Source organism: Cricetulus griseus, chromosome 5 (genome assembly GCF_003668045.3).
Source record: "Cricetulus griseus strain 17A/GY chromosome 5, alternate assembly CriGri-PICRH-1.0, whole genome shotgun sequence".
Taxonomy (NCBI): domain Eukaryota; kingdom Metazoa; phylum Chordata; class Mammalia; order Rodentia; family Cricetidae; genus Cricetulus; species Cricetulus griseus.
In genome coordinates this window covers 22503639-22520610 of record NC_048598.1, presented here as the reverse complement: position 1 = coordinate 22520610, position 16972 = coordinate 22503639, and the positions used below count along the sequence as shown (strand labels likewise).

General features: G+C 48.5%; 2 protein-coding genes across 3 annotated transcripts in view; one reads left to right on the top strand and one right to left on the bottom strand.

Moving 5' to 3' along the window:
• Nucleotides 1-16972, bottom strand: part of LOC100771018 (carboxyl-terminal PDZ ligand of neuronal nitric oxide synthase protein) — a 293706-nt gene that overhangs the window by 10359 nt on the left and 266375 nt on the right. For both annotated transcript variants that reach the window (XM_027417062.1, XM_027417063.1), the window contains exons 9-10: nt 9859-10024; nt 8418-8570 (exon numbers count right to left, since the gene is read on the bottom strand). In XM_027417062.1, the coding sequence (XP_027272863.1) occupies nt 8418-8570; nt 9859-10024 (319 nt within the window). The remainder of the gene's footprint in view (nt 1-8417; nt 8571-9858; nt 10025-16972) is intronic.
• On the top strand, nt 141-2795 carry Spata46 (spermatogenesis associated 46). Its single transcript, XM_035445253.1, has 3 exons — nt 141-243; nt 1585-1698; nt 2284-2795. Exons 1-3 carry the CDS (start codon nt 141-143, stop codon nt 2793-2795), a joined length of 729 nt encoding a protein of 242 aa, XP_035301144.1.

The following is a 16972-nucleotide window of genomic DNA, read 5'->3' as shown; positions in this document are numbered from 1 at the left end:
TTTAAAGTCGTAACCTCACTGGTTAACAGAATCATGGGACCTTGTGATGTCAGTTCCATTCAGAATGTTTACTGCCCTGACAATCTGGCCAGCCTCCCAGGAACTGGTGTGTGACCTCCATACCTTGTGGTGGTCAGAACATGGAGAACGTCTCACTTCTCAGCATCTCTAGACCTCGAATCTCTTCCTCTGCCCTGAGTACTTTTCCCGATATTATATCCTCACTTGCCTCCAGCTTGCCAGGTAAATGCTGCTCATTAGGACTAAAAAGATGTGGGATTTTGTTCATTAAACTTTTTTGAATTTTGTTTGAAAAACCATGATCCTGTCAGATCATCCTATAGGATCATGATTGGTTGGGAAAGCCAAACAACATAGGGGGAGAATATAAGTTTTCAAAAGACTGCATTCCTGGTAAGTCTTGCTGGTTCATGACCTCTGGCAAGGGACAGATGGCAGAAGCATTTGTTGTCACCTTTCTTTCCCCTAGAGCCAGCTTCTACATGAAATCTTGAGATGGTGATTTGTCTACAGAGAGAGCAGGCTCTCCCGTTACCTTGGTCTTAAACTGGAGAAAAAAAACAAAACGTTAGTGGCAAGATGTAGGCTACCTGATGAGCACAGGGAGGAGCAAAGGGAGACACGTGAGGGCTTGTCAGCTGAAGTGTGACCCTGGCTCTTGAATGTGAGCATCACTAGGAAGCTGAGAAAGGCAGCTTCTCAGGCCTCCATCCCAGATGCAATGATCCAGAACAGGATCCTCTAGGGACCCTCAAGCACACCGGAACTGAGCTGTACTGCTGTGGGAGCTCTCCTAAACATCCATTTGCCTCTACAGAGAACAGTTTAAAAGCTATCTCCTAAAAGCTTAGTCATTGTCGTGGGGTCAAGGCAGATCTACTTTCTTCCAGACCCACCTGGTGGAGATCAAACCCAGAGCCTCATGCATGCTTGGCAAGTGTTCTCCCACTGAACTAATCCCCAACCCTAGATGGCCAGAAACTCTTCTTAAGTGAACTTGTCATCTGAGATTTAGTAGCTACTGCAGCGTACATGCGCCAAGAGCCCACACACCTTGCCTCTGACTGAGGGGATGAGATTTTTCAATGGGAGAATGTGCCTTGTTGCTTCTCAAAGGGACTGTGCAACTTGCCTATGTGGGCTGTGATCAGAGAGTCCATCCTGGAACTGTGTTCCAGAGTCCTACAAAGTGAAGTCACATGGGATAAACAGGAGCATCAGGTGAGGGGTGTGCCAAGGAAAATGTATCATGAGACATCTTCGGGAATACGGAAACCAAAGCTTTAATGAAGCTAGACATGACCTTTACTGCTAGGCCATGGCCCCGGCCTGGCCAAATCGTATTACCTGGTTTCCAGAGGACCTTTTTTAGGTCTGAAGAAACTTCCCCATCTATGACTCCCTGGGATATCACCTAGAACAGGCCTGCTCGTTTGTGTTCAGCTTGAGTTCACTGTTTTGAATTAGTTTTGAGAAGGTGAGCCTCTAAAGTATATCTTGGCGGGTCCCCAGAAGAGGACTCCCAATCTTGCTCAGCTCACCATGGTTCCTTCTGTAACCCAGACATTATAAAGACAGAGATACCCACTGAGGCTTCCAGCCCAGCTCAGGCCCTGCCACCCCAGTATCAAAGCAATGCTCTCTGGCATGGGGTGCATAGCCAAGTGCCCTCACCAGGTGAGGCCTTCTATTCTGAGCAGGGGCATGTAAAAAGCTAAAGAGGGTCAGGAGCTGTACCCCTAAAGGTAAGGGTATCTGCAAATCCATCAACACTTGCTGCTTTTTCACCTGTGTCTCGGCCCATGAAGGTTCCTTGCCTCCTTACTCCCTTCTGCCAAGCTCATGTGGACAGCCAGTTTCTGAGTGGCTATGGAAGGATTAGAATAGGTACTAAGGCTGGAAAAGTTGTCAAACCATCAGTGGCAGAAAGATTATAAGATGTCAGATGTCTACCTGTCCTTGCCTAACCTTAGAGGGGTCAGAAGTCAAGGTGTCTTTTACACAGGGCAGGTCTGTCTCCTGCCCAGACATCTCATGGCTCTTTTCAGCAGCGGGAAAAGCATGCAGCAGGAATGGATGTCTTGGGCTGTTCTTCCCATCCCCTTATCACCCATGGTCTCCCAGTCACCATCAAGGTGGAGCACAGGTCTCCTGAGGTCATGGAGGACTGTGTCTGTCTGCTTCTCCTGACTGCCTCCATCCAGCCACTTCACTCATCCCTACCCTCAGCCCCAAACTCAGACCCTGCCCTTTCCTTTGCAGACTTGGGGGACACCCAGAATGGGGAGCAGCTGAGGCGAAACTGCACCATCTACCGACCCTGGTTTTCCCCTTACAGCTACTTCGTATGCACAGACAAAGAGAGCCACCTGGAGGCCTATGGATTCCCAGAGGTGGACTGGGAAGAGGGCAGAGGGGACAGTTGCCTTATTGAGGATGTGGCTGACAGTGTCTGCTCGTCTTCCTCATCCCAAGAGAATACATACCCTAGGGAGGCCAATAAGAAATCCAAGCATGGTTTGGAGTCCATTACATCCCAGGACATCCTAATGGTTTCCAAGTGGCACCCAGCCCAACAGAATGGCTACAAATGTGCAGCCTGCTGCCGAATGTACCCCACTCTGCACTCCCTCAAAAGCCACATCAAGGGGGGTTTCAAGGAGGGTTTCAGCTGCAAGGTGTACTACCGAAAGCTCAAAACCCTCTGGGGCAAGGAACAGAAGGCCCGGTCAGGAGATAGGTTCTCTTTGGGCAGCTGTCAGGCCTTCAAGTAGTCTGCTGACACCTCAGGTAAATAGGGATGAAGCCTACTTTTGCCTCTGGAGAGGTGACAATAAACTGAAGTTAGTCATAGTCTTTTGTCAAGTCTGGTCACCCCCCATCATCTGCTCTTCTTAGTACCCAGTGAATATTCATCACCTTCAATTAGTGCTTGCCTAGCGATACTAGACCTGCCTCTTTGTCTCTCATGCTTGAAGTTCGAGAATATCCTCAAAGTGTCCATTAAAGCAAGCTGCCTAGACTAGCAGCGGTGGCTTCCTCTGGGAGTCAGAAAGAGACATTAATCTTAGAACACACTTGGACCTACTCGTCCTAACAGCTGTGCCATAACCAGCCTCCAAGGTGACTCTGAAATAGTTCAGAAGGAAAAACCACTGCTCCAGGGTGCTGGTCTACAGGATCGGTCCTTGCGCACACACTAGGAACAAAGGGCAGAGGAAGAATTCCTGTAGTTGGAAAGGCATCTTAGATATTAACTGTTGGAGGGAGTTGTACCTCTGGAGAGGACAACATGACTCCCAGCATAAGGAGTGTGGACTATCCCCACCACGTGTACCATGACTATGACCCAGAGTGGGTACCTCTTGCTGAAGCAGACAGAATGATGCTCAGCCCAGAGGATGTATTCTCACGGCTGTTTTGAGTCATGCCAAAACAGGCAGGTGATTATGTGAAAACACTACATTCTATCCCCAGACAAGGTACCAGGCGGAGAGTCCTGACCCTGACTCCATTTCAGGGCAACCTCTCTGCCAATCTGACGCAGAAAGGTAACTGGGCATTTCCTCTCAGGGACTGGGTATCATCGACTGTCTCTTAGTTCATGCCTCCCCCAAGAGTGGGTCAGTGTGTGCAGGTCCCTCCTTTGCTTTTCTCATGATACACAGTGACCCTTCCTGGAGCCTGACTTTATGGTTTAGCAGAGCCGCTTCTGTTTGCCATTGTGTTGTCAAAATATCATGCATGGTTCTTAATGTTTCCCCAGCATGAGAAATGCTGTGCTCAAATCCCCATCACTTAACAGACTATGAGAACAGCCCTGACCCTTCATTAAGCCCTGTTTTTCATTGCTCTTTCTGTGGCCTTCCTTCTTAGCAAGAATCCAGTGTTTGTCAGTTTCAAGAGCTGGGATTTGCAGGTCACAACCTAGTTCCTCAGAAGCCAGGTGGTCTCTAGGCAACCCTGACATCACTCCCTGGATACCATCCCCCAAGGGAGACATATGACTGGTGAGCCTCTCTAGCATGCACCTTGTGTTCTTAACTGGAAAAGCCACTGAGCTCTGGAAGGTGGCCTCTTAACATGTGTGGTTGTGCATGTCCCTTTGATAGGGGTACCCTGCAAGAACAATGAGAAGCATACCCAGGAGAGGCCACTCTTGGTATCACCATTGCCTGGGGAACTGGCTCCTAATCTTCTGCCAACCCCATGCCCCCTGCTCCAGGACCTGTGCATCACATGCCCCAAATAGCAGCCATAGGGACTAGAGAAGGGACCGCAGCATGTGCCCATTACTATCTGGCCCGTGTTTACTATCTTCTCCTAGGGACAGGAAGGTGCCTTCCTCATTTTGCATTTGATGTACCAAGTGTCACCATAACCCCATCCATAACCTAGGAGAGTGCTCCATCTAGTTTTAGAACATAGATAAAGGTTCCAGAAACACCTGTCCTAACCAGCAAAGGTGTGGGGAGGAGGGAGCACACTAAAATGCAAACTGTACTGTTCCCTGGGGTGGTGCTAGGTACTCTCTGCAGAGACTTTTACAATGCGAGCTCATATCTCTCAAGAACCCTGCATGTGGCATATACCATCCCAGTGTACTGGTGAGAAAACATCCCAGTTCACTTCACTGTCAGAGGAGAACAGAGAGCACATAAGCCTGGTTAACGGCCTTCCTGGTCTTGCCTCTGGCCTGGGCCTAACAAAGCACCAGACTTAACAAGCTTCCTGCCTTCAAAAAAGCCCCCAAATCCCAGCATTTGGAAGTCAAAAAAGTAAAGGCTGCCTCTGAGGCCGATACCCCCATGTTTCAGGATTGATCTGTGAATCATTGTTGCTGTAATATACTTCTGGGGAGATATGAGGAGGGGCCTGTTTTGTTCTCTGTATGGACTTAGCTGGAATGGGCCCCTTTAGGCAACTACCAAATAGAAATCTCAGACACCGAGTCCAGGAGTCAGCAGAATTGTATAATCTTGATCTTAGTTATGGTAGAAACAATGACAGAGTGCCTCGTATTCTAATGGTATCTGCAGTCTGAAAAGTCCAGGGGTCAGAGGAGTCTAAAAAACTGGGTGTAGGCTGGGGATTGCAATCTCGGTTTTAATGACCTTGGGCTGGATAATTCTTTGTTGAGGTTGTCCTATGTTTGGTAAGATCCCCGATTTCCACCCTCTATATGCCAAAAGCATCCATACCCTATCTATGAGAAATGATGAGGTATCCAGACACTGTCAGATGTCCCCCAGGGAAGTAAAATGATTTCTGGTTAATACCAGTGGACAGTCCAACCCTGCAGAGCTGGTCCATATGTCCTGCAACCAAGGATCTGCTTTGCTCCAGGAAATATGAATTCTTCCTATACCGTGTCCCAGAGCTGATGCTGCCTGGCTTAGGAAGTGGGTGCAAGGGAAGGGGACAGAAGAAGCAGGCTAACTAGAAGAAGCAAGTAGAGACCATAGGACAGCTTTTAGAAATAAGAAAGGTTTATTTAGCAAAAGCCACTAACTAGTGATAACATCCAGGGAGTAAGTGCACTTACATTAACAGATCGTTTCCCAGAGAGCTGATCCAACAGTTAATGACACAACCAGTATAGGAAGCAGAGGGCTAGCAAGAGGGAGGGGAGGGAGGGGGTGGAGGGGAGGGACGGGAGGGGAGGGGAGGGGAGGGGAGGGAGGAATAGGAAAGGGAAAGCAGTCAAGCAGAGTATAAAGGAATACAACTCATAAACAAGGTTGGCTGAGAGGAGCGAGGCGCAGAAAGGTTTTTACAGACAGCATCAATGTAAGCAGGAATAGAGAGGAATATAGATTTCAGTTCCCATATGTAGTCCATCCTGTGCAGAGAAATTCTGTCCTGCCTCTGCAGCTGCGAAGCCTTGTACGCCCAAGAGCTTTCTGGCACCTGGGGCAAGCTTCAATAAGGAACCCCTGGTGTCCATGTGTCCTCCATATAGGCAGAGTAGAAGGAAGGAGAAAGGCAGAGTTGAGTTAGCAGAGCAAGAAGCAAGGAAGGTGGAGGACGCTGCTGGGAGATCAGGTCTGCAACATTCCCTGTCCTGCCCATTGGCCTAAATGGAGGTTTGGTGGCCGGTGGCCGCACAAGACCGCCAGATCTGTTCTTTAGGTGTCCCAGTCCCATAGACCGAGCTTGTACAGATTTGGGTCTTACTAGGGAAGGTATTGGCACATGAATGAATTCTCCAGTGAAGGCCGCAATCAGGGAAAGGGGAGGGTCAACGAAAGCAGAAATCAAGGGCAAGAGTCTTACGTGAGTTCCAAGTCAGCACCCATCGTTTAACCAGTCTCTCCGTTCTTCATCTCACTTCCATTTCTCCTTTAAGAGCCGCCGTCTTTCCCACACGAGTTTTCACTCCTCTACAGCCCACCCCCCACCACTTGTCTCTCACTGTATCCTTACCTCCCGTTCACCCCGTTTGCCTTGAGCAAACAGACCGCCTGTCTTCAGACAGGCAAACTCTTGCATCCAAAGGTCCTAGACTCAAGGGACCCTGGGCTGGGGTTGAGTATATTAAACGGACTCATCCAAACTTGATTTCTGCAGCTGCTCCTTCAGTTTTGTGGACCTCACATCTCAAGTTCTTCCTTCCTTGTGTATCTGGGCCTCCCTCCAATAGTTAATTAGAAAATTAACAAACAGAATTCTACCTCTTCAACTTAACGCAGGGTGGGAAAAGGGTACAATGATATTGCTTATCCGACCACCCTGGAGATCTTTCTAGTCACTTCTCACAAGTCCAAAATCATGTCCTACACACACACACACACACACACACACACACACACACACACACCACCCCACACACACACCACCCCACACATCTTACTACTGTGGACACCCTGATGCACTAGGGAGAAATAGTATAAAGCTATATTAATTTCACTTAACTTGATTGTTTAGTTTAAAAGAAATCCCTCTGTGGCTGTAAGAAAGGGCAATGCTTACATTTAGATACATTTCAAAGCAAAGCTGAGGCTGAAGAACTCCATTTGGGCAACTCCATCCTTGTCAACTGTCCCTCTGACAATACTACAGTTTGGCCTACAGCTTATCCAGGAAGAAAATGAACACTGCCCCCAAGCCACTTCCCTGCCCCCCCAAAATCCTATGACTTTGAACATATATCATATATATCATATATCAGCTATCTCTTCGGGAGTTGGAGAATTTATTAAACAGTTAAGGTCTTATGGGCGGGGGGGGGGGAGGGTTCCTTATTACTGAGTGGACATCCCTAGGCAAGGCCTAGATGGTAAGAGATTATGGGCTGGGGTGGCAGGGCTGTGGTCCCTGATCTAAGTGGCAGTGATTCTGAAGGGTAGGCAATAAGTTGGGGTGCAGGCAGGAGATGGGTTGGGGCAGGGTTTCCAAACTGAAGAATGAGACCTAAGTGAGCTGCAGCAGCAATGAGCTATCCTCCCCATGGGCTCTCACATCAGGGCCCTGAACAGTCTTAACATTCCCGCCCTCTTCAAAGCAACATCCCCACACCCAGCTAGAGAAAATTCCTAGTTCAACCACTATGACTTGTGACTCCTCTCAATTCCATATTCAGGCATAGCCTCACTTTCCTAGAAGCCCAGGGCATCCAGCCTCTACAATCTTAGCCAGGGCCTGGGGAAAGGAATTCTCTTATACCTCAAGGGAGGGTTAGGCAACTTGTAGCATCCTGATATCCAAAATCAAAGTACCAGAGAAGGTACCAATGGCTTCCCTTTATGGTCTGCACCACAGAGACAGGAGAGTGTGTGGCTCACTGAGGCATCACTGGATAGACTGATTAGAACCTGACTATAATGGTGGGAGCGGCAGTCCTTCCAGACTGTGGTTCTCAAGATGGACCCCATCTCAAGGTCCTGGAAAGCCCTGCTTCCACCCCCCTCAGTCATTAACAGAATGCAGACACTGATTCCTGTCTCTGGGGATCCAATTTCTTCCCTCATTTACCTTCCAAAGCAAAATCCTGACCCTCCTCTGAAGCCCTATACTCTGGGCCCTGGGTGTTAATCTCAGTGGCGCCTTCCCTGGGCATCCTCTGCCAGGGAACAGGCAGACTTGACCCCCTTGGCATCATGCTGCCACCTCCACCAACTCCTTGCCCTGCACCTACACGGCGATCTCATCATCCAAACTGTCACCCAACTCCTGCCGCTGTAGGACATTGAGCAGGCGTGGCAGCTCCTCCTGGGACCATGAGTCACGCTCCTCGCTTTCGTCCGTGTTGGACTCATACTCTGAGGCGATGCCTGACTCTCGGAACTTGATGAGCTCCAGGCCACCCAGGAGCGGCTCACCCTGCACCATCGGCCGGGTATCCTCGGGTGGGAGGAAACGAAAGCACTCCAGTTTCACCAAGCAGTCACGCCTACCTAAGGGGCTGCCCGCTGGGTGGGCAAAGTCAGCCAAGCCGGCGCCCAGCAGCGGTGAGTGTAGGTCCTCCGGCTTAGGGGTGGTAGGTTCACAGAGCACAGGCAGGGCACCTGAACGGAAGGTGATCTCCAGCAAGCTGTCCTGGGAGCCCACTGCAGGGAGACAACCGGCAAGGAGAGGCAATGTTAGGCAAGGCTTCAGATGTGAGCTCATTTATTATTATTAACCTGTGGGGTTGGAAAAGCCTGGTTCTGACAATCCCAGTCCCTGGAAGAGTCCTTGCTTGAACAACTCTGTAGCATCCTTGACAGGTTCCTTCCCTTTCACCCTTGCAGCATCAGATGCTCTTGGCTGCTGGGCTTTCAGAGTTGGGAAGGCTACTGAATGCCCTGTTAGTGGATTTGTGATGGGGGCGGGGGGGGGGGCAGGTACCAACCCATCCACATTCCAAATATGGGGGTAACAGTCAAACCTTGTAAGAGATTAATCTGGACAGCCAGAGTGACTTACCCACAGTGGCTCCCAGCTACACCCTTTAGACACTCAGCCCTGCCTCTGATAACTGCTGAGAAATCTCTATGGGCTGGACTATGTGTGACAGCCATGAGGGGTAGCTTTAGGGAACTAATGGTATCGTTAGAAAAACAGTAGATTTGTGATGAAGCCTAAGTGTGAGACTAGGCTTCACTCACCGTTTGCTAACTGTGTGACTCTGAGCTACTTGTTAAACCTCTCTGAGTGTGTTTCCTCAGTTGTGCAACAGTCATGACAGCATCTACTACTACAGAGCATAAATGACCTTACACATTAAAAAACTCTATCACAATTATTTGTTTAATAGCTGGTCAGTAGGTATTTGTCAGCACACAGTCAATACAGACTCCATGCGTGCCCAGAACCCACCAATAGGCAAGCCTATGATGAAGCCCTGGAACTAGACTGCCTTTTGCTTCCCAGTTCAGCTTGGGGATGTCTGGTATACGGATAGCAAAGCATCTTAGACCAGGGGCCACCCAGTCTAGTTACAGACACAGTTACTCAGCCATCTTATCAATTAAATAGACATACATTTCTCTGTGCAACAGAGCAGTGGACTATACAGTGCAGAGAATCAACTGCTAAAGAGTTTGTGGAGCCCACAGAGTTCACAACATGATCCCATATGGGCTCGTGATATCTTCATTGGGACATCCCTCTGAGGGAGAAATGGGCTTTTGTGGACTATAAAGTGACCGAGCTCCCTTTAAGGAGAGAGTGGACAAATATGTAGCAATGTCTCCCAGGAACCTTCATGGGCGAGTCTGGGTGGTGGATAGAAGGCAGCGAAGCTGTGCTCTGGCCCTGTAATTCTATACTTTATGAGATGTGCAGACTAACAGCAATGCTGCCTGTGTTCTGTTGAAACGCAAGGTACTCCGGCTGCACGGGACCCTGGCTTACTGGCATTCTGTCCTGACAGCTTCAGCTCCAGCTCCTGCACTTGCTTGACCAGCACAGAGATGTGCTGGAGCATGTCTTTGTTCTGCAGCAGGAGCTGGTGCACGCGTGCCTGGGCCTCCAGCCGTGCAGCAGCCTCAGCAGCCAGCTGATCCTTCAGCAAGTGAACCTGCAGAGAGGAGGCAGCAGGGAGACAGAGAGAAGGAGGGGCAGAGAAAAGAGAGAGACATTACTACAAGTGGCAGTTGCCAATGGACGGTCAGGATCAGAAACGCCCCTCTCCACATTCAACTTGTGATGAAGAAACCCTGCATGGAAAATTGGGCACCTGGAATTGTAATTCTGGAAAAGTGGCCAAGAGAAGATAGGACACCAGCCCTTTGGGCCTCTCTATAGGCCTCAAGGGCTATGATGTGGCTCCCATGCACCGCCATGGGCCCCATGTCATGTGCAAAAGATTGGAGATACGTCCTCACTACCTACAGTGTCCATGTAGATTAAACCACCTTCCACTCCTGTTTTAAGAACTTTTTTAGTTCCAAAACAAGGTCTTGACACATAGGCCCTAGTTGACCTGGAACTGGCTATATAGACCAGGTTGGCCTTGAACCTGCAGTCACTGCCTCCCGAGTGCTAGGATTACAGGCATCACAGCCTGCTTTACCCATATCTTTTTAAAAACAAACGTAGCCAGGTATGGTGGGGTACATGTTGTAATCCTAATACTTGGGAAACAGAATTTTGAGGCCAGTCTAGTCTTTATAGTAACTTCCAGGCCAGCCAGGGCTACCTAGCAAGACCCTGTCTCAAAATCAATTGAAAAAATAAAATGCAAAAGCTAATATCAATTGACTAGACCATCACACCCCATGCCCCCTGACCCCAACCCCTAATCTTCCCTTATACTTTATTGAACATCAGTGCAACAAGACACAGGAAATAGAACTACATTGCTGTCAGTGAGCTTGTTGTAATAAAACTTGGCTTCTCATACCTGGATACCAACTTCTCCATCTTTCTATTCTCTTCTTATTCTCAACGGATGCCCATAGAAACCCTGATTCCTTCTAGGAAGGAGTTAAATGTTGAGTGACTAACAGGAGTGCTCTTCTGACAACCACATAAAGATGAGGTTGGTGTTCACAGTGAGCACTTTATCTATTGGTATGCTCCTTGCAGTATAGGGGTCAGCCATGGCACATTCAGTGGTGTTTACATGCCCATTTCTGGCGGATAACCCTTGAGTAGAGGTGAAACAGTGGGGGGAAAAGGGGCAATTACATCCAGAACTCTAGCTTCAAGGAAATAGAAAGTCAGTGTACACACATGCATGGTTTCTTGTACTAGGAAGTGGATCGGGAGGATTTTAGAGTGCTCTTGAGAAAGGGAATGGATGAGTTTGGTCACTTGGAACTAAGTCAGCCTATAGGCAAGACAGTTTTCTTGGACCCAAAACCTGGTGTTGACACAGAACCAGGGTGGGTGGGATGTGGGGTGGGAGAGAGCTGGAAGAGGGGAAAGCCTCCCCTGGTTCTTTCTCAGGAAAATGTTCTCCAAGTCTGAAAAGCAGTATTCTCTAGAAATTCCCATTTTGCTGAGGCTGACCAAGGCACCTCCAGGTCTTCACATCTGGGACATAGTACTAAGAAAATTGTGCTTGGGTACAGTGGCTGCTTCCTTCTCTGCCCAGTTCTCAAGGCCTGGCCTTGCAGCTGGCTCCGAACTGAGCAAGGGCACTAATGAGATTTGCTGCCACTTTCCATTAGTGGATCCCCAAGGTTGGGCTCATCCTTCCCCAGGGACAAGAGGCCTAATGAATCTAAAGAACCTCTCCAAAAGGACTGCTAAGGACAGAACTCTTGTTTTGATCAGGATGTCGGCCTCCTCTGCTGTTTCATATTCCCCCCGGGAGGGATCTGAAGAGGGGCGAGATCAGGAAAAGAGGTGACAGGAACACTGTAGCTGGGGGTTCTGATGGAGAGTGGCTATGAAACCTGTAGCTTCCTGGGAAACAGAGGCATGGAGAAACTTCACCCAGGGGTCCCCTCAATCCTACTGAATCTAAGAAACAGGGAAATGGCTGTGGGAGGTCCCCACTTATACCCCCACAGGATGGGCAAGCTCAAAACTTGACCTGCCAGTACTGTTACCTACATGAAATAAGAGTACCGGGGAAATACCATCTATAGAATCTACTGATCAGATCATTTATTTTCTACTTACTTTGGAAGCAAATAGAAATGTAAGACAGAAATATGGAACATGGCTTTTCAGTGGATAAGTAGAGAGAGCACAGAGTCCTGCACACCACTAATTAGCATCTATTATGGGCTCCCTACACACCTGCCACACCCTCAGGTACCAGCATCCCCACAGAATAGACCATTAGGAAGCAAGCATGGGACTAGCAGCCAGGGTGCTAGAGTCTTACTCCTGAGACAACCAATTACAGGCCGTTTACTTTTCCCTGGGCCTCATCTGCCCCATCTGTCAATGGGGAGAGCTGGCTAGGGGCTGAAACAGTTGATTCTTCATTCAGACAGACAGTCATAATCACTGGGGGCCACTTAAAAAAGTTCTCAGATCCCATGGTGACTTCTGAGAATTAGGAAGAACAACAACAAAAACGGGTTCCTTCTTGCAGAAGTTAGGGGAGTATTGGAAGCTTCTCTGGCAGGTATCCAAGTTCCAAAGGTGGGGTACCCTCAACCCCCTTGAATTCTATGCTTCAGGTAAAACTCATTGACATTTAGTGCCATGAGCAAATATCCCCGGGGTGTAAGTGCCTCTTGTGCCAGATTACATAAGAATTTCACCTCTGCAAGTGCAGAGCTGTATCATTTCAGTTGTTTTTAAGCTCCGTGAGCACAGAAACAATGCAGGGCTGTCACTGCCCAAGCCAGCGCTAATGAGCCTCCTGCTTCTGCAGCCAACCGAAGTGGCAATCAGGCATGTACTTTCAGACCTCAGTGCTGCAGAACTAAAACCAGGCCAAGTGAGGACAGCGTGGTTTAGAGTTCCTCAAACTCCGAAACCAAGTTTATATGAACTCGGAGTGTCAAAATGAGGTAGTGTTAAAATGAGGTAGCTTCACCCTTGGTTTGGGCTCTGGTTCTCAACTAGGACAAGGATAGAAGGCACCACCTCACCCCTGACACACACACACACACACACACACACACACACACACACACACACACACACACACACACGTCATGGACATTTATCTTTAGCACACATTTCTTTCAGAGAATTGAGCGTTTTCCACAAAATTGACCACAGTACTTTCTGAAAAGGTAACTGTGAAACGTCTCCTCTCCAGAGCCATGGCACCTTGAGTATGACTAGTCCGTTCGGACTAAACCAGTGGCACAAACACAGCAATATGGCACTAAAGTCACACTTAGTGTTGGCATCCGGCTCTTCATCCCAATCCCCAAACAACACATATAACACCAATCCTGTCCCCTCCAGCTCTGTACCACTTCCCCAAATTCTGCCACTCACCCTCAACCCACCAACCACCTCAGACCATTGCCCCACTCACTCTCCGGCCTACTTGCCTGGACTCCAGCTCCTCCATCAGAAGTGGGGGCAGGGCCAGGCTGAAGTTAGGGAGTGGCAGGCACATGGAAATGGCAGTGGAGATAACCAGAGCAATTTGCCCCTCCTTCCCCAGACCAGATGAAAGCAGAGGCAGGCAGTTCTGTCTCAGCATGCATATGCCAGGGACTTGTGCAGGGCTGGGGACTAGGAGAAGCCACAAAGACTGATGCTACATGGAGGGCCAGGGCGGGGGTGCAGAGCATTTTCAGCACTGTTTCTCTAACCACAACACACGATATCACAAAGCATAAGAAACAAATTACTTGTTCCTAAATAAGCAGAAGTGGCAACAGGTAGAGGAGGTCTTTAAATAGCAACAATGAGCTTCACTATCATTTTCCCAAGAGCTAGGCTAGGGCTTGGCAAACTGTAAACATATCTGGCCCACTTAACTGTTGTCAGTCAGTCACAATCCTGGAGCCAGGCAGGCCCAGCATGCAGCTATGCAGGCACCAGCTACATCCCAGGTACGATTCAAGGTGTGGCTGTAGTTTTCATCCACACCCTTGAACTTCTGGTCCAAGTAAAAGCAGAAGCTAATGCAGCCAGGAGAAGCCTCATGCTGGGCTGGGAGAGCCACAGAGGGACTTGGGTAATTCACTATTTCCCACTGCAGAACAACCTGGAAATACTTAGGAGTTGGTTAACGTCATCTTTGCCCCTATGTGTTTTAAGGCCATGGAGGGCCTGTTCAAGATTAGCACTGAAAGAATTGAGGTGAGGCTGGAAGAGATCTTGAGGTCTTAGAAAAGTCACAACAACATCAAAAAGAACTAAACACAGTCCTAAAGGCAACCGCCAAATCAGATTGTTGTGTGGGAGCAGATGCGGCAGGGGACATGAAGAATGTGATAAGAGACTTTAACAGCACGTATTATCTGCAAAACTTTGGGGCTTTACCCTTAGATTTTAAACTGAGAAGTATTACAGGAGGGTTTGGGAGCTCAGAGAAAGGGAAACTACGTTCTCACCCAAAACACTAAGATGACAGTTTCAACGACTAAATTCTGGGGAAGACTGGTAGTTCAACGAAAGACCTTGCAGCATACTAGAAGTAGTCCAACGGAACAAGGGAAAGTTGACTTTCCCTGGGGAACTAATCAGTCCTGCAGAAGAACCAGGTCTGTTGCTGGCATGTGAAAGATGCCAGGATGACCTGTCACCAACCCACTTGCACATCTTACATAACTGATTGTATACACAGGTGGAGACAATGACAAAAAGTCCTTTGATCAAATCCTATAGTGTAAGAGAGCTTGAAGAGGCTGGTTTAAGACTGAACCCACCTGCAGAACCAGGGGGCCAAGGGCCAGCTGAGAGGTACAATTGTACCCTACTGTGTCCCTGGCAGTAAAGAGAAGACACAGATAGAAGGAAAGTGGTCACAGACCAACTAAGGAGAACAGCAGGGACAGGTAGAGGACTATGCTCAGAAAGCCATCAAATGACCTTAAGTCTAGTTTGATGAAAAGATCAGAAGTCTACCACTCTACTCAAAGTCATTACTGCTCTATGACAGCCTTTTATCACATTACTGCTTGAGCTGAGAGCCCAGCAGCTCACTGCCAGCTATATCCAATAGATTCTGAATAAATGAGAAGCTTGAACTGACCAACCTGGTGAAATGCCTAGAACCTAGAGAGAAGCTCCTGAAATAAATCTAGAACACGGCATTGTTCCTTTTCCTTAAAACTCACTGTCTCCTAGGAGAGAGGCAATTAGAACAGGGCGGGGCATGGATGTTTTGCTAACACCGATACTTGCTATGCCATAAAACCACTCTTAGGTTTGGTCCTGACTCAGACGGACCTGTGGTAAGCTTCGGGTCTGACTGAGTGCAGGCTGGGTGCTTCCTTACACTGCCACAACACTGTGTGCAGATTTGACACTTGAACTCGTTTTCTCTTTAGTACTTAGCTGAGACTTCAAATTCAGGTGCCCTCTGATAATAAAACATGAATATGCATCAGACCTACTCTTGGATAAATAATAATTACTTGGGAATTGATATGCTGAGAGAGGATTGTTCAGAGAATGGATCTGTATTCAACGGGAAACTTGGGGAAATGTTGAGCTTGGCGATGGGCCGGGGCTGAAATGCTCAGGCTTTGTGTTCCTGTCATCCCCCACACAGAGGAGGAGAGTCTCAGACTGCCATGCTGTCATTAGACAGAGATGGATTCTTTCGTTTGACAAAGAATGATTTTTTTCCCTCCAAATATAAGAAGCTATTACTGACATCCTCTTTTCTCCGCTGCCGTTCTAGAAACACCTGCAAACCCTCCCAGCAGCATGGCATATCCTTTGGTCTCACAGTCAGATCTCCCACTCCCAAACCACCTCCAAGATTCTATCTACTATCTTGGAGCAACGTCCCACTGACTCCACTGTCTTGAAAATGTGGAGCAAAAGTGACCCATGAGGCCAGTGCCTCAGGGACAGTCAGTGAAGGTTGGATGACAAGAGGGCTCTTTCAGGCCAAGCCTTAGCAGACTTTACTAAGGCCAGGCTGCTGGATGCTTCCTGAAGGTGTACTGAGGAAAGCATCACTCTACCAGGGGGATTCATTTCCTCAAGGAGGCAGGGGGAGAGGAAGCAGAACACACAGAAGGATCAGTAAGTTCTCCCTGGAGGAGTCTGCTCCCTGTACGGAACATGGAAAATCTCAGCACCCACTCAAGCCTAGCCGATTCAGAAGGCTAGTGCACACAGTAGCCTTCACAGACCATTCTCCAACTGTCCCATCCCATCCTCCTGACTACCTTCATCTACCCACATAAGGCTTGATCCTGCTCTGACTTTAAACTTCAGCCTTCATATAGAATAGATGTATGTGTCTTCACCATTCCCCAGCTTGCCCAGCATCAAGAGAAGGCTCACACTACAGAACTCTTAAGTCAGTATGAATGACAGCACCCTCCAGTGGAAATCAAACAGAAGGGATTCCCACTGAAAGCAGCAAGGGAAATCAGCTCAGTCCTCTCCCACAAAGCAACATCAGTCCAACCCGACTTCAGGGTGTACACTCCATCTGGATGCTAAGACGTAGCCACTTCTCAAATGGCTCAGATCATCTACCTAAATTCCTCTAAGTTCAATGCTGTCTGGCATAAGTAGGTCACAAATGGAGGCTTGAGTACCTGTTATGGTCAAGAGTGTTTGGGATGCCAGGGCAGCAGTCTGTGCAAGAAGGATGCAGCTAAAAAGATACACCTTTTAGCTGGAGCTGTTTTAAGAGTTGTCACACCTGTCCTAACTCCAGGCATCCCTTCCCAACCCAAACACGAGGAAACAAGGTAGGAAAGGGAGGGTGGGACTGTGTACATCTTTTTCCTTGGTAAGTTCAAGTCACTATCCAACAACGTTCAGCCAAGCCAGCCAAGCCTAACTCAGAGCGAGGGATACATGGGGGAACCAATGTGTTTTTCCATTTTAACCTTAGCCCCCATCTGTCCCCCTCCCCTTTTACCTCCTAGAACCCCAACAAGCAATCATCCAATAGCATGAGCAA

Coding starts and splice junctions, on each gene's coding strand:
- Spata46 (XM_035445253.1), top strand. CDS start 141: ATGGAGAACGTCTCACTTCTCAGCATCTCTAGACCTCGAATCTCTTCC. Junction 244..1,584: donor ACTTGCCTCCAGCTTGCCAG/GTAAATGCTGCT, acceptor TCTGTAACCCAG/ACATTATAAAGACAGAGATA. Junction 1,699..2,283: donor TAGCCAAGTGCCCTCACCAG/GTGAGGCCTTCT, acceptor TTTCCTTTGCAG/ACTTGGGGGACACCCAGAAT.